We start from the raw sequence: 20,572 nt of genomic DNA, 5'->3' as shown, positions 1-20,572 counted from the left end.
GAGGACACACCTCAGAGCTCACACCTCAGAGCTCACACCTCAGAGGGCACACCTCAGAGTGCACACCTCAGAGCTCACACCTCAGAGCTCACACCTCAGAATGCACACCTCAGAGCTAGTGCACACCTCAGAGTGCACACCTCAGAGCTCACACCTCAGAGTGCACACCTCAGAGTGCACACCTCAGAGCTAGTGCACACCTCAGAGTGCACACCTCAGAGCTAGTGCACACCTCAGAGTGCACACCTCAGAGTGCACACCTCAGAGCTCACACCTCAGAGTGCACACCTCAGAGTGCACACCTATTATTTGATATATAAAAATGTTAAAAGCTAATAAACAATTACTTTGTGTTTCAGGAGGCTGGTGCAGGAGATTCTGTCCGTCCAGTCTGTCCTGAACTCGGTCCACCCCAGACTTAACGACGGCATCGTCAACCCTCAGCTCGACTCACAGCCCAACACCAGGGGGTGCTGCTGAGCGAACTGAACGCTCACCAGAGTCTTCCTCAGCCTCCAGACCTCAGGCTGCTTCAGCTGCCTGTGAGCCAGGCACTGGACCCCATCCCCCAGTGAAGCTGCTTAGCTTACCGGCCCTCAGTAGACAACTGGTACTGTACTGGGCAGCTCCCAGTAGAGGGAGCACTACCAAAGCAAACCCCTTCATTTCCCCATTGAAATGCCCTTAGTTTCTCCATAGACTATCCATTAAAGCAACATAGCTTTTCAAAAGAAAGGTTAGTCTCATTCAGCGGCTGATTCACAGAGACTCTCTACACCAAAATGTTTCTGTCTCCCTGAATTTTTCATTACTAGCTAAATACCTGTCCCTGTGTGACTAGCCAGAGAATGTGCAAGAATGACTGGACTAGACAGTAAAGGTGCTCTTATGCTCGAGCAAAGCTCCGTGGGGGTGGGGCCCCGCGAGTCTCCGTGAGTCACCGTGCAGACCTCGCGCTGGGGCAGATGCCATTATACTCAGAAAGTGATCAGCATGTATTGTGTGCATTATATATACTACATAACAGTAGTGTTTACAGTCAGCTCCACAGAATGCTAGGTGATACAAACAGGATGAATTAAACAGACCGTGTGGTCAGAACAGCAGTAGTTCTGCTAAGCGTGGGAGATGTTATACACATTCACATCAGAGAGGCAAACTCTCTCTCTGTGTGTCTCTGGTCCACGGGAGGAAATAGCCTGGCTGGGAGCTCCTCCGTCAGCAGCAGGTACTGTAGGAGGCCCACGCTCTGTTTGTCTGGAGGTGCACAGGGAGCAGAGCTGCTGCTGCTTCAACAACACCTTCTCCTACCAAATCATCAACATAGAGGCTACTTTCAAAATTTAATATACTGCATATTACCAGTTATTTTCATTTGAAAGTAATAAGTTACTTTACAATATTACTTTCTGTGTAGAGGAACTTGTTACTTATTACACTACTTTTGCATTTATTTTACCAAAACAACAGCAGCAGCAGAATGACATGGCCGCCCCGGAACATCCCGAAAAATAATTTCAACCGCCTTGAAGCAGTGTAAACAATCCAAAATTCTAAATGTTATTCTTTTCCTTTATTATTGTCATCTTTAGTGGTTATTTGCATAAAAACTTATTAGGAAATGATTGTATCTTTTTTAAATATGTGCTTTGATTTAATAAAATGTAACTCAATTTGTAACTTGAGTTACTTGACAAAGTAACTGGTATAATATTACTGAAATCCTATAAGTAATAAGTAACTTATTACTTATAGGATTATCAGTAATATAATATATAATATATTATAATATAATATAATATAACTTATTATAAGTTATATTACTGAGTTACTGCTAAAAGTAATATATTACATGTAATGTGTTACTTTTGTAATGAGTTACCCCCAACACTGGCTACTGATGACTGGTACTAGGGATTATTTTCAGCCGATACGGATAACCAATAGAGGGAATGCACCGACGCCACGCCCCCTCCCGAACACGCCCCCTCAGCCGGACTGAGCAGCACTGAGTGTCAAATTTCCAAAACAAACGTGGCTTCTGCCAGGGGTAGTAGCGAAACCACGGCTAATATAAACGATTATCTGCTTAAAATAAAGGCAGTTGGACTCGAATGTGACCCTTACAGCTTGCCAAAGAACCAGTGGTCCATGGACGTAGACATGTGGCCAGGAATAGGGTTTCCTGACATTTATATGTACTTAATATCGACGCCGGGGAAATACACAAACCAAAGCATGAAAGCATACAAGAGCCTGGACGTAGCGTGGTCGTACTTCAAGGCTGGATTTGTTGGCGACATTAAAGTAACGAGGACAGCAATGGATATTCTGGTTGTATGTGGAGAGGTACATATTTATTTTATTACAACTTTTATTAAGAAAAATATAGCATACGCTGTCCCTAGCTTTGTTCAGAGTGAACACTATCACTCATGTAACGTTACATCTGTGCAGGTAGAACACAGCCAGAGAATGAATGAGCCCTCATTGAAACCCTGGATAGCTGCAGAGAAGACCGGGACCGTTTCATTAGCTTTCGGCAGCCTGTAAAAAGATACCTCCGACGCCTTGTTGAATCTATTTTTACAGTCAATGGCACAACAGCACTTTACCATTTTCGTTGTTTTCTCGCGGAAACTGAACGCTAAACACCGTGACCCGGCGGCGCCACCTGGCTTGTTTAGACGTTTTGACACTCACTGCAGCTGAGTGGGCGTACCCGCACTGACTGTCGCGTCCGTGACGTCACGTGCATTCCCTCTATAATTACCTGCAATACCGATAATAAGATAACTGATCATTTCACTTAAAAAAAATAAGTTCTTAACCTGTACAGTCGTTTATGCACACCTGAGTGTAAGAAAGGCTAAGAGATTGAGTGAGCAAAGATGGATGAAATCAGGGGTGTAGTGGAGGGTAAATGCAACTACATGCAGTTTACCCACCTCTTTGAAATCAGGCAGAGTTTACTCTCCTATTTTCAGATCAACTGTATCAATCAATGAGGGGAATACAAGGTGGGTAAACTACTCACCTTGGATAGTTTACCCACTTGTTTATTTACCACTACACGCAAGGATGATGTAATATTCCATAGCTCTGACCTAACCGAATCTATTGAACACAATATACTGTCTGTACGCCTATTCAGAGCCATTTCAGAGCGACTTTGCGACCCTCCTCCACCCCATTCACCTCCAGTGCATCACTTCAACGTCCAGCTCTGAGATCTCCAGAAGCCTGCTCTTCTTCTTCTCCATCAAGATCTCAGGAGGAGTCCTCCTCACCACCACCATCTCTAGACTCTATGGGGGAATGGGGGGGGACGGGGGGACGGGTGTTTTAATGCACTTTTTTGTATAGTGCTGATTTGATAGGCTTAGGGCTATCCAAAATGTATCAAACACATATGGTTCGGGGGGAGGGGGTAGGGCCTGGCTCGGGCCCGACATTCTGACAAGCGTAGGGCTCACATCGGGCCTGAACAGGTATAGGGCCCGGGCCGGGCTAAGGCCTAGATTTGAGACCCGAGAAATGTTCAACTTTTCAGAAAAGCGCGGGGTGACGTCGTGAACCGCTTTTCCCCAGCCAACCAATCACAATGACGGAAACAGAAACGCTGGCCGTATCCATAGCAACAACAGAGGAAGTCAAAGTGTTGTGGCAGAGAAATAGGAGGTTGTGTCAGTGAATGTACGTGACTGTGACAGCTGTTAACAGGATACTGGGCATGTATTGGAAATAATCTGGTCAGCCTTTGCTTGTTCCACAACACTAGAAGTCTGCTCGAAGATGTGCTAACCAGCTGACGAAAGTTTTTTTTTGTACTTTTGTGGATCACAATCAAATAGTAGGTGTTTGAAGATAATTAGCACCTGTTTTAAAGTCATCTGTGATATCTTCATGTAAATACAAGTCTGTTTTGATACTCAATATGTTTGGAATGTTATTATAAACAACTAGTATCAGTGTGGGTTGTATCAGTCAGCCGTGAGTGACAGACAACCAGACACCACCCCGCCCATCCACCTGTCCATTTTATTATAGGATTTAAGAAGCTCATAAGTCTTTTCTTAATATTATTATTATCCATCTTTAGATTCACTATCAGCAGGGCGGCACTGTGTGTCACCGGCTTATTATTGACTATTCCTTACGTTGTCGTCTACAAATAGAGGTAAGTGCAGGAACGGGTCAGCGAGCAGTGACCATCAGACACATCCAGGCTCTCCTTCCCTGCAGAGCGTCCATGAGACAGCTCACAAATCAGATTCACTCACTCACTTACTCACATGGACTCACACGTGCATATACAAAAACACAGGCCCAAACCTTACCTGGCAAAACACACACGCACGTGTGTACACACACACACCGGTGATTTAGGGAGTTATATTATTCATAAATTATTGGAATAGTAATACTGATTTATTGACAGCCTACATGTAAGCAGCGTTTCAAAGTGGCAACGTGAAGCTAGCCAACAATTTTGCTACAGTATACTTTTGAGTAGTCTAAGCTTTAACAATAGTATTGTATAGTTATTTTGAAAGATGATGTTTTAAAATAAAATGTTGATTGAGTAGAAGTACAATGTAGCATAAAATGGAAATACTCAACTAAAGTATACCAGTACCAATGTGTACTTATTGCATACAGTACTCCACCATTGTGTGTGTGTGTGTGTGTGTGTGTGTGTGTGTGTGTGTGTGTGTGTGTGTGTGTGTGTGTGTGTGTGTGTGTGTGTGTGTGTCTGCTTTTGTGAGACAGAGGTGTGGACTGTGATGATCTCCTCCACCAAACACAGTCAGAGGCACTGCCAGCGCAGTGTGTGTGTGTGTGTGTGTGTGTGTGTGTGTGTGTGTGTGTGTGTGTGTGTGTGTGTGTGTGTGTGTGTGTGTGTTGTGTGTGTGTGTGTGTGTGTGTGGGTGTGTGTGAATGGGTGAATGTAAACATGTTGGAAAGCACTTTGGATAAAAGCGCTATATAAATGCAGTCCATTTACCCTTATGAGACTTGGTTCTGGTGACTTGGAATTTGACTTCGATGTGTAGGCTACTCTGATGATAGAGGTACAAGTACAGAGTGGGTTTCATTCATTTCAATACACTTTGTAGCCTATAGAGAGGCAAAGTGGAACATCACTTCCTGCTTCAGCACTGTACCAGAGATTTTCATCCACCATTTATTTTCCCATAGACATTTCGTAAAATGCTTATAAAATAGTTGTACTATGTGATCTGCATAGATCACATTGCTGCCTGTTCTCCTGTCCGAGCTTTATCGGCTCTTTTGAACCCAGCTGTGGAGGAAACAGATTTATGCTGCCAGTGCGCTTTTGCTTCTGTCTCATCTCCTGGTTCATCTTCATCAGTGTCTTCTTCAATGATGAGTTAATTTGACTTTGACTTGACATGGGGTAAGGCCAGGGGCGGACTGGGATTATAATTCAGGCCGGGCATTAGATACCAAGCAGGCCAGGCCGATACGGGCCGGCCGACACGTGTGCCGGCGTCCGAAGGGCGGCGGTGAAAAATTTGGGCCGTTTGAAGCCCAATTTGGGCTGTTTGAAGCCCAATTTGAGCCATTTGAAGCCAGATTTGGGCCGTTTGAAGCCCAATTTGGGTCGTTTGAAGCCAGATTTGGGCAGTTTGAAGCCCAATTTGGGCCGTTTGAAGCCCAATTTGGGCCAAGTCCAATTTTACAATGAGATGCACCCACTTTAACCCTGAATAAAGTAATAAAACCACTAGTAAACCAGTAGGCGGCACCTGGCCTGCTGTTCAGTGAGTGGCCTGACTGCGGGCACCCAATTTTTTTTTTTTTTTTTCCAGGCCAGGCCAGGCCAGGCCAGGCCACCGGGCATTTGCCCGACGTGCCCGATTATGCAGTCCGCGCCTGGGTAAGGCTTTGATAAACGGAGAGATAGGACAATCATGATAACAATCAAGTTTATTTGTAAAAAATTATGAGCACATTTTTACAATAGATCAGAATTTGGACAATCAAATAAAAGAAACAAATCGTACAAAAATGAATTAAAACTAGAGGGCAAGATAAGCACCAGCTGTGTATCATTAATACCATGTGGCTAATATTATGCAACAATGTTGACGTTCCCTCAATGCTACGTAGCCGTAGTACAAACTACGTATGTAGTTATACCTATGTACAAACACAATATAATGTAAATACAGCGCTGTGGAATGCGTAGTCATAGGTGGATTATGACATGATGGGCCCCTGGGCCTGGATACATAAAGGGCCCCCTCACAGTGCACATGCGCACGATTAAGACCAGAATAATAACTAAGACTCTGGGCCAGGTTTATCCATATATCGCATCGGGCGAGTGCCCAGGGGCACCAGGCAATGTGCCTTGTTGGGGGGGGGCACCACCCATTCAAATTCAATTCTTTATAAGCGTTGTCATATTTTCTTTATATATTAGGCCTACTCCGCGTCCGAAATTAATCTTCAATACTAAAATAATCATGCATCATGAGAAAGAATTGTGATTGGTGTGTAGGTGCCCCCACCCCACCCCCTCCATCATATTTGAATGTATCCAGTTCAAGCATTTTGTGTGGTGACAGAAAACATCTTCACCTGAGGAACTGCTAAGAAAAGGTAGGCTGAAAACTACTTCCCCAAGTGTGCTCACCACAGTCAGGCTTTTCTTAACCCTGCCTGGTAACTGTGGGTGAGAGATCTCTCACTCTGTCACTAACTGTAGACTAAGCGTGAGAGATTGTTTTCACAACTTAAAAGAGTGAAGAACGAACTGGTCCAGTTGATGCTTCTTGAAATGTTTTCTCTTTGAACTGGACGTGCAGTTTGTGATGCTTATAACAAGCATAATATATTCAGTTAGCTGCGCTATCTGATGACAGTCTGAAAAAATTTATTACACAACAGTAAGAATTTGGTGGCTTAAACAACTGAGTTGGTTAGTTAGTTTTTACACCAACTTTGCCAGGCTGGCGGTGTTCGTACCTTCGAGCCAATCACAGTGCTTGAAAAAGCGAGGCCCACCCAATGGGCAAGCCGGGCACAGTTTAGTCTGAGCCATGGAGCTGACCGATTGTGTTGTGAAATAATCAACAACGATGGCTGGTGTAGGTAAAAGTGGACATGATTGATGATGATGATGAAGTGAAAATAAAAGAATTCCAACATGAAATACTTTGAGTACAGATGCACGTTACAGAGGCTTTTCAGCTCAGATGATTATTCAGACCTTCAACAGTAAATATTGCAGTCAAACCTCTTTTCTGTACCTTCATGTGACAGAAAGGACAGCCATACAGACAGATAGAAAGACAGACAGACAGACAGACAGAAAGACAAACAGACAGAAAGACAGACAGACAGACAGAAAGACAAACAGACAGAAAGACAGACAGACAGACAGACAGAAAGACAAACAGACAGAAAGACAGACAGACAGACAGAAAGACAAACAGACAGAAAGACAGACAGACAGACAGACAGAAAGACAGACAGACAGACAGACAGACAGACAGACAGACAGACAGACAGACAGAAAGACGGACGGACAGACGGATGGACGGACGGAGGTGCGGGCGGGCGGGCGGGCGGGCAGACAGACAGAGAGACAGACAGACAGAAAGACAGACAGACAGACAGAAAGACAGACAGACAGAAAGACAGACAGACAGACAGAAAGACAGACAGACAGACAGACAGACAGACAGACAGACAGACAGACAGACAGACAGAAAGACAGACAGACAGACAGGCAGACAGACAGGCAGACAGACAGACAGACAGACAGACAGACAGACAGACAGACAGACAGACAGACAGACAGACAGAGAGAAAGACAGACAGACAGACAGACAGACAGACAGACAGACAGACAGACAGAAAGACAGACAGACAGACAGAGAGAAAGACAGACACACAGACAGACAGACAGACAGACACACAGACAGATAGACAGACACACAGACAGACAGACACACAGACAGACAGACAGACAGAGAGAAAGACAGACAGACAGACAGACAGACAGACAGACAGACAGACAGACAGAAAGACAGACAGACAGACAGAAAGACAAACAGACAGAAAGACAGACAGACAAACAGACAGAAAGACAGACAGAGAGAAAGACAGACAGGCAGACAGACAGACAGACAGAGCTGAAGCAGACACAACAGGCAAAGAGAAAATGATTTCAGATGTTTTTCTTGCAGATCCAGTAGTTTTGGCTGCTGCAGCTTGCATCATTCCATTGCTTGAAAGGAGGACGTATGTTCAGATTCACTACACAGTCTTCATTGAGTTGCGGTCCCTTATTATCAGGCTGTTTATCACTCCAGTACCTACAGATATAAACAACAACTCTCAGACAATCACCTAAATCATTACATTAAAAACCATTTTAAATAGTTCATGGACTTATACTGCATAATTCTATTTCTCGAGCATGGAATATGTTGTATGTTGTTGTATATGTTTTTTTTCTCATTCTTATTTTTCTAATCAAGATGAAGTTATCAACATACTGTATTAATGGCTTTTTAATAAATACCATTTTGTTGTTACATATTTAAAAAGACAGAAAGCACATAACAGTTTTCCCAGCTGGAATGTCACATTTCAATGCTCATTATCTCAGAGCTGCACTCCACCAAGATATAACCTTATCATAAAAGTAAAATAAACTTGTGTTGCATTTTAAGCGTGGCCTCACTGGTCTATAATAACATTTATAATCCAGTCACGTGCACACCAGGATAGGATTGACACATTTTATTAATATATTACATTAAAAAAGCAAGAAGGAGCAAACTATGTGTTTCACATATTGCTTCATCAGATTTGCTTTGTAAATATTTTTTGTCAAAAGTAGCTTATTATTGCCTATTAATGTTTACTCAATATTAGTCTTTTAGTCTAAAAAACATTTAAAAAAATCAGAAACTACTGACAAAAATTGGAGGACCGCTGCTGTACCTCTGTGGACCCCCTGGGGGCCCCAGACCCCCTGTTGAAGACCACTGATGTAAAGTATAGCATAGCACAGATAATCTCTTTCTCATCTGTTGTTTCTACCTTTGAAATAGTTTGGAGGAAGGAGTGCGGTGAGAGTCAGTAAAATATTAATTTGAAAACGTCATACACTGTAGTCAGTGGAGTTCCATCTACCCATTTCCAGGTCCCTTCTGTCTCTGCATCAGTCAGACCAATCCAGGTATTCTCGTTAAATGGGGCGATAAATTCCTGGTTTCAAACAGACAGACACTCAGTTTGCTACAAATAACAGCAAATTGCATCATTTTTTTCTACTGTCCTCTCAACCTGGTTGGATGGAACAGAGTGTTATGTCCGGACTTCACAATATCACTTTTCCTCATGAGGTGAGATACTAAACAATGAACAGAGATGACCATGTGACCATGTGACCATGTGAACATGTATGTGAACATGTGGATGGGGGGGGGGGGGGGGGGGGGGGGGGAATCACCAATACTGTAAAGAGTTGCCATCATTTTCAATAAGTGCTGCAAAATGATATAAGGCTGCAGTGGAATAAATATGTAATGAAATTTTGTGTGATTATCTAGACTAGAGAAAATAGAAAGAGGATATGAATATCCCCTAATTTTCACTAATTTACTTCATTTTATTTCTTAAGTGTTAATATTCTGTATCAATCATTCTCCATGTTACTTCATTCAGTCATCATTCATTCATTCATCATTCATTCATTTGTTGTGTCTACAAGGTAGATTACACTTTATAGGCATCCGCTTTGTGTAATTGTGAACCCCTCTTCCTTGATACATTTCAGAATGCAAGCACATCAATAAATAAATAAATAAATAAATAAATAAATAAATTGCTGTAAAATTACACATTTCCCTTCCATCTTTTCAATAAGGAGTTAGTGTTTGATAAGAAGGATCATTAAATTAGGAGAAACAGAAGCTCTTGATTGTTTAATCCACCATGTGACTTGAGCTCACCTGTTCCTCTCTGCTAGATATGATCACCAGCCGAGCACCTTTACCTTCACAGTCAACTCTGCTTTCTTCCCAGCTTTTCTCTTCAGTGGAGATGAAATAACAACTGCAGCCAAACCTCTGCCAGTTGTTAGGACAGGAAACTGTCTCTGTTTGATGACACAAAATGAGTGACACATCCTGAGTCACAATATACAACAAAACACAAGTCAAGATGAGACAGCACGACACGACACGACACGACACGACACGACACGACACGACACGACACGACACGACACGACACGACACGACACGACACAACACAACACAACGTGACACTACAGAGTGTTTGGGAGAAACATCACTGACTGGAGAAACATCCCTTTCATCGTTAAAAGGCAACTTTTAAAACATATTTAAAACAACGGGCACAAGCACAGATTAGAGGCGTGCCAAATCATTTATGCATGGCGCAAACGGGATTTGGGCGGTGTTACTGTAACCACCAGAATTCTTCACAGGTGTGGCCTGGCAATGCCTGGACGTTACATCAATCAGATTCCCGTCTTGCAGTCCCTGTAATACAGTTTGCGTGAGGCATGCTGTAATTCTCCCCATACGGCGTAATTTGGATAGGTGTAGGCCTATTGACTGTATATATTATCCCTATCTCTATCTCATAACGACACCATCACATCAATATACCTGTTAAAAACATCTGAGTTTTGATGCAAGTCGGGTTATTTTGTTGACTCGGGTGGGACAATAGAAACGTGTTTGCAGCGGGTGAACGGCGGAGACAAAATAAAAGATTGGATTTACAGTGGACTCAATTAAAACTGTGAAACATTGGGCTGCCGACTCGTGCCGAGGACAGAGAGAGATGGAGAGAGCATGTGACAGATCGGCTGTGATGCCAACCACCCTCCAGGTTATAGCAGGTGAAGGTGAATATCCACCTTATTTTTGAATGCCCCACTGTAAAAAATAATTGTGGGTACAAGGTCCGGTTTAACGTGACTTATATTGTTGCAGCTTTCCATTTCCTTTGTTATACTCGGCTGCAGACCCGAATTATAAACCGGAAACTGGAGTAGCCTACGTTATAAAAGTTATAAATATAGTCACGTTATAAACGCCGGGGGTCTGTATGGAAACAGTGTTACTCGAAATGGTTAAAAGTTAAATCAATTTGGTCATTCAGTGGCGTTTTACTGCCATGTAAAGTAACTATTACGCTAGCCGCTAGCATTAGCCACAGTAGCCGACTACCCACAATGCATTACGTTATCCCAGCACCCGAACGACACGGCTGTAGAGCAGAATGGCTAAAATCCTCATAGACTTTTTTTTGTCAAGTTAAAACCATAGACTGTAAAACAGTCTATTACACCGGAAGCGGAAGAAGCACCCATCAGGCATCATGGCAGCCAGGGCCGATTTTACCAACGGGCTTACCGGGGCTGAAGCCCCGGGGCCCGGGACATCAAGGGGCCCAAAAAAAAAAAAAAAAAATTTTTTTTTTTTTTGCAATAATTGAATAACCATGTGTGTGTGCACTGTAATAATAACAGCAATAATAAATACTAAATAATAATAATAAAAGTGCTTGTTGTGACATCTCAGTGGCAATGTTTTCTTTCCAATCAGGCTGTTTATGAAAGAACATGATGGCTAAACCTACAGTTTGTGTTTGTAAGTTAGAATGCTGACAGGAGAGCAGGTGGTGACATGAAAGTTAGTGAGAAAAGGAGAAGATACTGAATATTGACATCACAACAGTATAATCCTAATGTTGATTTAAAATGAGATATTCCTTTAAATACGGCTAAAAAAGGTTAAAAAAAAACACTCCGATTTTTTGCGGCGGCGCCCGACATTCCCCTCCCTTCCGCTTGAGGGGGGGGCCCTGCAGAGATGAATAGCCCCAGGGCCCATGAAGTGTAAAATCGGCCCTGATGGCAGCTAGAAATAAGGTGGATAGGCTATGTACAAGTTTTCTCAATTAATTTACCATAACCCCTCCTTGCAATGTGATAAAAGTTTCTCAGTGAATTATAGGCTAGTTGATTGCCTCATCGACTAATCTGCTGGTTACCCAATTTTAGCATAATAATTTGATGCCCTGGTGTGGCACGTCTGTGCGTAATGACGTTTCTGCGCTGCGCAGTGTGGAGATTATGGTGTGCTCAAGCGCAGCGAGTGTTTTAGCACCTGGAGCGCAGCTAAGAGGTGCTTTTCAAAGCTCGATCTTAGCGCAAAGTAATTGTGTGATGCTGACGATAGGATAATGCCATATATCCCCACATTTTAGCGCTGAAAAGCCTGGTTTGGCATGTGGCATGTGGCCAATGTCCAGTACAATTATATATATTATATATAATTATATATATATATTAGGGGTGTCACGATATTTCGTCGCACGATATATCGCGATATCGAAACGTCACGATATGCGTATCGTCAGAAAAAAATGATATCGTAAAAAAAAAAGAAAAAAAAAAGATTTTTGCTCCTGAATAATAATAGAACAAATTTAGCAGAATCAACACGCATGAGTGAGGGGGTAGACTACTACTGGCATGGCAAAACAGCTCAAGGGGTACATAAGATTACATAAGTTTAGGGACCATTGAGCATGTTATTTAAGAAATAGATTGTATACTTTATTTTTCTTTCACCAGGCAACAAACATTTAGTTTGTGACAGTGTGACACATTCTATTGCAAGAGAAGCATTATCTTCCACGTTGTTTTCTAGTTATTATAATAACAATTTCCAAAAACAGCATTTGTTTTGTATTTTGTGTATTTCAAATGAAAGACTATTTTTCCAGTATTTTCCCAGGACTCCCTTGAAAAGAGGTTTTGATTTCAACGGGACTCACATGGTTAAATAAATGATAAATAAATACATAAAAATTATTTACTTTTGTTAAAAAAAATATTGTTAAAATATCGTATCGTATCGTTATCGTGAACCCAATATCGTGTAGCGTATCGTATCGTGAAATTAGTGTATCGTGACACCCCTAATATATATATAATTATAATTACTTATAATTATATATACAGCAGACCACCAGACTGTGGTTGTACTGGTCAGCTTCCAGGTGTGAATGTGTGTGTGAATGTGAACAGAGCACTCCTGAAAAAGAGAGCATTGCTCTCAATGAGACTCCCCCTGTATAAATAAAGGTAAAAAAAAAACTCACCTCTTTCTTTGGTCAGTTTACTGTTTTTGGCTCTTAATTGCTCTTCCTCTTTCTCTAACTGCTTCATCTCCTGGGTCAGGTTGTTGTAACGGGTCTGTAACTGGTCTCTCTCACTGGTCAGGTTGGTGTTGCTGGTCTGTAACTGGTCTCTCTCACTGGTCAGGTTAGCATTGTCCACCTGCAGCTGGTTCCACCTGGTTTTGCCCTGAATAACTGCCATAGCAGGTGAACGACATGTTGGCAGATCATATCATATGTTTATCATCACTTATTTATGATCTATAACAGCCAAACTGAACACTCACATTGGACTCCCAGGCTGATGATCCCAGCCAGGAGGAGAAGACACAGCAGCCCCAGAAACACTGCAGCAACTCGGAAAGGATTCCTCTTTTCTGAACTGATTGTGACTGGAGGGACTGTGGGCACAAATGAACGATGTTGCTTTGAAAAGTAATACTAAGCCACATTGTTGCTAGTTATGGTACAAACTTACTCTTTGCATGTGAAAGCAATATAACTTATTATTGCCAATCATTGTTTTAAAATGCAATACAACATGACTGCTCTGTTTTTAACACACCGTTATATCAATCAGACTTAGCTTGCACTTTTCCAATTAGTGGCATGTTGTCTGCACAAGATACTGTCTGTCTCTTTCTTTTTGACTTTAAACATTTTGCCCTCACAAAACTTTTACATATGAACAAAAAGTAAAAGAAACAACATTCTAATAAAAAAAGTAGCAAATTACAAAAAAAAAGAAAAAAATTACAAAAATAAATAAAAAAAGTAGCAAATTACAAAAACTCAAAAAGTGTGTTAAGTCACTAGTTGCCACATAGATAGATAGATAGATAGATAGATAGATAGATAGATAGATAGATAGATAGATAGATAGATAGATAGATAGATAGATAGATAGTAGATTTAGATACTTTGGTGTTGACCCGCTGTAGGGTCCTGCAGCGTCGGTGTTGTACTCTCCTCCACCCGGTCGTTGTCATGAATCCTCAGGGTGTCTGCGCTCTCATAGATGTCCACAATCCTCTCCTCCTTCTCTCCCCCGTGAAATTTAACTTTCTTGGTGAGGTCTGGATTGGCGTAAACATCCTCAGACATCGCTCTATCACAGGGTTTTCTCACCACACTTTAGCTGTGTACCTGAATTAATTCAGATGTAGGCCTCTACTGTAGTGTCAGGTGGTCTATTCTGCTCTGCTCAACTACTCCAGCTCACTGACCAGCTGCAGAAAAATGAGGAAGAACCTAAGTTTGATCATTTCCAAACTGACAAATGATAAAGAGAGAAAAGAAGAAGCATCTTTGATTGGTGCACTGCAAAGACTAAACATAACCGCCTCATGGTTGTATGCCTCTGCCAACAAGCCAAGTTACACTCTACAATCTACATCCTGTCTGTCCAAACTCATAAAATAAATGGAGTGAAGACTTTGAATGAATTTAATAAAAGGTATTACATGTCATTTTTGGCTAAATGAAAGCGATCACTACAGTATATTGACATGTACTGTGTGATACCAGTGAATAATTGTCAGTTAGAAACATGCTGTCTTCAATGTGCATTTCCAGCACCTGACATTTTGTGGTAAATTGCATATTGATATACATAATACCCAACATGATCATTTTTAATGAATCACATTCAAACACATGTTATTGTTCTATAAACAACCAAAATGATGTTTCATGACAGCAAACCTGTAACGATTATGTAGTGACCAGTAATACCGGAGATGTCTACTCGCTGAGCACTTTATTAGGATCAACCGTTCACCTGCTTATTCATTACATTACATTACATGATGTCATTTAGCAGAGGCTTTTTGTCCAAAGCCACTTACAATAGTACATTTTGTCAACAATAGTGAAACCAACTGTGCATCACAGTCTTCATCGGCTAAGATGATTACAAAGAATAAGTCATTAGTATTCATGCAATTATCCATTCAGACAACCATCAGCAATGCAATGCATAAGATCATGCAGATACAGAGGTCAGCAGCTTCAGTTCATGTTCACACCAAGCATCAGAATGGTGGGAAAATGTGATCTCAGTAACTTTGAGCGTGTCATAGCTGCTGATGCAAGATGGGGCTGGTGCATTTCTGAACCTGCTGATTTCCTGGGCTTTTCACATAATGGTGTGAAGAAAGAGCTGTGGTGAGCGAGGTGTTGCATCTCCAAATGCAACAACACAGAGAGTCTCTGCAAAAACAACAATGTGGTGAGCAGAAAGGCAGCTCAGAATGCAACACTTCAAACCTTAAGGCCGATGTCACTTTGGTAGCTGGTTGACACTGAGCTGAAAGCTCATACCTACCCAGTATTAGTATGGTGGTGTTTCCTAAAGTGCTCTGTAAGTGTAGCTAGTGTAAATAAGCAAGGTTTTTCTTAGCAGCTAAAATGGTAAATGGCCTGCATTTATATAGCGCTTTTATCCAAAGCGCTTTACAATCAGTAGATAGTCTACATTCACCCATTCATACACCAATGGCGGCAGGGTGCCTACACACCATCGGGAGCAAGGAGGGTTAGGTGTCTTGCCCAGGGACACAGCAACAGCAGCTGGGAGGGAGCGGGGATCAAACCGCCAACCCTTGCGTCATTGGCCGACCCGCTCTACCTCCTGAGCTAAAGCCGCCACCGAAAATTGCTACTCTCCTGGCTCTTGGATTAAATTAAATCAATATCAATTTACACTGATTGCACTTAATTTCTCAATGCTGATTTTATTAATGTGATGATGATGATGATGAGGATGATGATGATGATAATATTGTGATTGCAATTGTTTTTGCAGTGGTGTTGTAGTGAGCTTTAATTTTAACATGTTTTCACGTGTTCACATGTGAAATTTCACATGTGCAAATCACATGTGATCACATGTGATTTTTCACATGTGAAGTTCATGTGGTTTTTCTGTGAGGGTGGTTTTTTGTCCTTTATACAACTATACAACTTGACAAACATTCTAAGTGAACCTTACCTTACTTCCTGTTGCAGTGTCTGCTAATACAATAGCTGGAAATAGACATAGACAGGGAATGAGCTAGGTTCCAAACTGTTCCCTAGAAACAGAATTCCAGTGAAACCGTCTATACAAAATGCCTGGTCAGAACAGCCCCATGTGTGGCGGCCTCCGGTATTACTTGCAGCTTTCTTGAGAACTGCCCATCCAAATAACTTCACACTCGACACTGCACTTCTTTGGCTCCTGATCAATACACCTGTTGTAAGTAACCATAGCTGATTTGCCTGGGATGTAACACATGTGACATTGTGCAAACGAAAATGAAAACCAAAGTGGACACAATTAACAGCTTTTTAAACAACTGCCACAGGTAATAGGACATTAGGCTAATTCTTTTCAACTGCTGCAGTCCTGGAATAATCAGAATAACCACGTCATTCACCAGTGTCATACTCCAATAAGGTTGCTGTCTTTCAATATTTAGCATAGTATATAGTCTCTTTGGAAAATGTGTCACTAGCATTGGTAAATACTATACAAAACAAATGTTGAATAATAGGTTAGTAATTTCAGATTTTCATATTATTTTTCTACACACACGATCTGGGCTCTGACAATACTGATTTAGAAAGAAAAATAATTATCTGTTGCTTTAACTTGGCACAGTATTGTGACACATGGGTAATCTATATTAGTATTCCTATGGGAATTCCAAAATCTATCAAATGTCTATTTTAAATTATTTTTGTACATGAAAAAAAGTGATGCAAATAATAATAATGATTATTATATTAGCAAAAACCTGCGCTATGGCCTCATACTTCAAATATTTTTTTTAATTGAATGGGATTCAATGGGATGGTGTAAAATTTAAAACATTACCAAAATGTCATATCACACTGGAATTGTCTTTGAATGTAGTTGAAATGTTGAAATGTAGTTGTAAGTAAAAAAGTCTGTCTCTTGCTTTTTTGTATAATTGTGGTAACACATTTTATTAAGGAACACATATTAACCACTAACTAGTTCCTTATTAGCATGGATATTAGTAGCATATTGGCTGTTTATTACTCATTATAAAGCACTTATTAATGCCTTATTCTGGATGATCATATTCTACAACTACTAGGCCATTAACTAAGTTTTCCCACAACAACCTCCTAATTACCGCTTATTGATAGTAACTAAGTTGTTGTGCATTAATTATGATCTTAATATGCTTTGCTGAGTATGGGCCTTATAAGGTGGTAGTGAGATGAGATGATGATGAGATTAACTTTATTGTCCCCGAGGGGAAATTTGTTTCAGGCAGAAAGGTTGGTACAACTGCATAACATATAATGTCAGTAACACAGATACACAAACAACAACAATGGACAATACACAGAGTTTGGTTCCATCAGCACAGAGAAACAAACTCCTGTCCCAAAGAGGCGTGTGGGGGAACTAAATCCCCACCAAGTGAAACAACTTGGCTTTGACCAACAAAACTAATCCTGTTAGTCATAATGGTGACATCACATACGAGGAAGTTGAAGTCGACCAAAGTAACCCAACTAAGTGTCCGCAGTAAAGTGCTATTTGTGCCAATGTCACAGGGAAAGAAGACAACAAATTGATACATTTGGTTGACTTTATTCCCTGCGGCACTGGAGCAAAGTGCACTATACCAAAGTGCGGCCTCAAAAGTTCATTGTAACTCATCAGGATAAAAAATATAAAAACCAAATAACCTGATAAAAGATTAAAAAGAAAGTAAAAACAGTGGTTAAATCCTAAAACTAAATCCTATTAGTCGCAATGGTGACATCACATACGAGGAAATTAAAGTCAACCAAGTAAACCAGCTAAGTGTCCGCAGTATAAAGTGCTATTTGTGCCAATGTCACAGGGAAAGAAGACAACAAATTGATACATTTGGTTGACTTTATTCCCTGCGGCACTAGTAGCACAAGAATAGTTATTCTCCCTTAATAATAATAAATGTCCACCACGGGAGCTATCTAAAATTGTGTTGCGAGCCCTTTTTTCCGTTTATTTTCCTGTTTAGTACAGTTGAGCTCAGCACCAACTAGTGGATGTGCGTAAGTCTCTGGATGCTTACCCTTAATAACACATAATAAATGTGGCCAGTTCTTATGTAACAACAAACAAAACTCTAGCGATAATAGTGTCGAAATAACGCTTATAAAAAGTCTTCTCGGAATATGTTCCCCATTCTAAAGTGAGGTCTTGCTCATAACTAATTCACTAGTATTTTGACACAGCATTAACCAACACACGTTCCCTATTCTAAAGTTGCCTCCTCTTCACACTTAGTAAACCCATAACAACAGTATTTATATAGGAGCCCTGTCAACAAATACATAGGGGTTATGGTTGAAATTGTTTGTGATCCTTTACACACCTAAAAGCTCTGTCAGCTGAGAATTATACCGTGTAGGCATGTACATTTGTTGTTACCAAACCGGAGGTAACACGGGGCCTCGAACCTGCCACCCTCGTGTTGGTAGGGGGAGCGTACCTATGTTCCCCGGGTCCTATATTCCCCAGGTCCTATGTTCCCCGTTTTTGTGGGACCGGGGAACATAGAACCCTTCCTAACCTCCCCCAGACCCTAACCCAAAACCTAACCTCTCCCACCCCTCACGCCTAAACCTAAGGTCGGCATTGCGGGTGGTCGGCATAGCGGATAGACACCCCAAATGTTACGGAGAGTGTTAAAAACGGGGAACATAGGACCCGGGGAACATAGGACCCGGGGAACATAGGGATGACCCCTTGGTAGGCAGGGAATCTAGTGCTGCACAACCCGGATGCCCTGTCTCTCCTAAGCCACCTATCATAAATATAGATGTCTTCTCTGTAAATTGAGACAGATCCTATCAGCAGCTCTGGCTGCTAGATACTTCTTGTTTTGTAAATATAACTCAGGGGGTTTGTGGGTATGAAAAGTCCCTCTCCATGCCTCTAAAGCCAAAGGCAAGTTGAGTGCCTCTGATCTGAGATAGCACACATGGTTGAAAATGTATGATGCGTTTCTACAGCGATGTTCTCATTGTTTCTCATGCTGCTTTTACTCCTTTCTTTCGAAACATTTTGTATATTTCCTCTTTGTCAAATAGACCCTTCTCACGGGGGCCATTTTGTGTCGAAAAGGCAGGGTAAACACAGGTGCAAGCAAAACACTAATGAATTTGAATTTGGAAACCCTCATTAGTGTTTTGTTGCACCTGTGTTTATTCTGCCTTTTTGACACAAAATAGCCCCCGTGAGAAGGGACTATTGTGCTCAATCCCTGACCATGGCAGGGGGGAGAAAAGCAGTGAACCGAAAAGCACAGACAGACTTTGGACAGCACAGTGGCTCAGTGGTTAGCACTGTTGCCTCACAGCAAGAAGGTCCGGGGTTTGAACCCCGGTCCGTCCCAGGTCTATTCTGTGTGGAGTTTGCATGTTCTCCCCGTGTTCGTGTGGGTTTCCTCCCACCACCAAAATACATGTATGTTAGGTGTAACTGCCCGCTTGCCTCCTTTCGTTAGGCCTTTTGCTTGCTTTATTTGTGCTATTCATATGTTCTCTTTTTATAAGGAATTATTGCAGTACTCTTTAGTTTTTTGTCATTGATTGAACATGAACTGCGCCTTTACCTGTGGTGTCCACAAGATGTAGACATTTTAAGTCAACTGCCCTTGCATGGTATGTCATGTGACACAGAAACCCCTCATAAGGCCCAAAACACTTCCTGTCCCAGAGTCTCAGATGGCCTCATGCACATGCAGGCAACAAGCATGTAAGGGGAGTTTGGACAAACTCCAACACACTAGCCTACAAATGAATATGGGAAATGACTTGTAAACGCTTGAAGGTATGTACAAGTATAGTTTCAGAATTGCAAGCTGTGATTCGAGTTTGTTTCATTGGATTCAAAGGTGATTTACTCTGCTCAATTTGTTTGTTAGTGTACCATGTGTGATCACTGATGCCAGAGAGGAATCTGCAAACCCACGTTTAACACCCTTGGTGAGCGGAACGAGGTACGATCAGAGTTTATCCCGTATGTATACATGTGAATGCAGTTTGTTCGATCAAGTAGTTTGGTGCTGCTTCGTTGATGTGTGTATTGAGGACATGCACTTTATTTGTTTGCACTTTTGGTGGATAAGTATTTTTAATAGTTGATTTGGTAATAAAGTTTGTATTTTAAATCGTTGTTTTAACTAGCTTAATAAATTGTACAGTTTTAATTTGATGTGAAAACTACCGTATGTATTGATTTTTGTATTGTGTCTTGTAGTTTTCACAGTGTCTACCACAGAATCTTCTACTGTGCCATGTGATGATTGGCAACAAAATAAACTGTGGACCATTTGTATGAAACTCT

General features: G+C 41.4%; 2 protein-coding genes across 2 annotated transcripts in view; one reads left to right on the top strand and one right to left on the bottom strand.

Annotated features, from left to right (window-relative positions):
* The window catches only part of LOC310794387 (ras-related protein Rab-7L1-like), an 8,978-nt gene extending 8,159 nt beyond the window's left edge, over positions 1-819 (top strand). Inside the window, exon 5 of the mRNA XM_083656377.1 lies at positions 360-819. Coding sequence (XP_083512503.1) covers positions 360-480 — 121 coding nt within the window. The 3' untranslated portion in view covers positions 481-819. The remainder of the gene's footprint in view (positions 1-359) is intronic.
* A 7,198-nt stretch (positions 820-8,017) lies between these two features.
* LOC310794724 (uncharacterized protein) lies at positions 8,018-14,402 on the bottom strand. Its single transcript, XM_083656745.1, has 6 exons — positions 14,133-14,402; positions 13,500-13,613; positions 13,195-13,407; positions 10,002-10,147; positions 9,155-9,255; positions 8,018-8,354 (listed from the first exon to the last, which is right to left on the bottom strand). The coding sequence occupies exons 1-6, from the start codon at positions 14,314-14,316 to the stop codon at positions 8,207-8,209; spliced, it is 906 nt and encodes a 301-aa protein (XP_083512871.1). The 5' UTR covers positions 14,317-14,402; the 3' UTR covers positions 8,018-8,206.
* Between the last annotated feature and the right edge of the window lie 6,170 nt (positions 14,403-20,572).

This window comes from Poromitra crassiceps (assembly GCF_964638095.1).
Source record: "Poromitra crassiceps genome assembly, chromosome: 20".
NCBI classification, from domain to species: Eukaryota; Metazoa; Chordata; class Actinopteri; order Beryciformes; family Melamphaidae; genus Poromitra; species Poromitra crassiceps.
This window is presented reverse-complemented; position numbering and strand designations above follow the sequence as displayed.

What these genes read in the sequence shown, in the direction of transcription:
- LOC310794724 (XM_083656745.1), bottom strand. Translation starts at nt 14,316, where the DNA reads ATGTCTGAGGATGTTTACGCCAATCCAGACCTCACCAAGAAAGTTAAA. An exon ending in TATCTAGCAGAGAGGAACAG is followed by an intron (nt 9,256 to 10,001) that starts GTGAGCTCAAGT and finishes GTTTGAAACCAG; the next exon opens with GAATTTATCGCCCCATTTAA. An exon ending in GGAACTCCACTGACTACAGT is followed by an intron (nt 8,355 to 9,154) that starts GTATGACGTTTT and finishes TTATATCTGTAG; the next exon opens with GTACTGGAGTGATAAACAGC.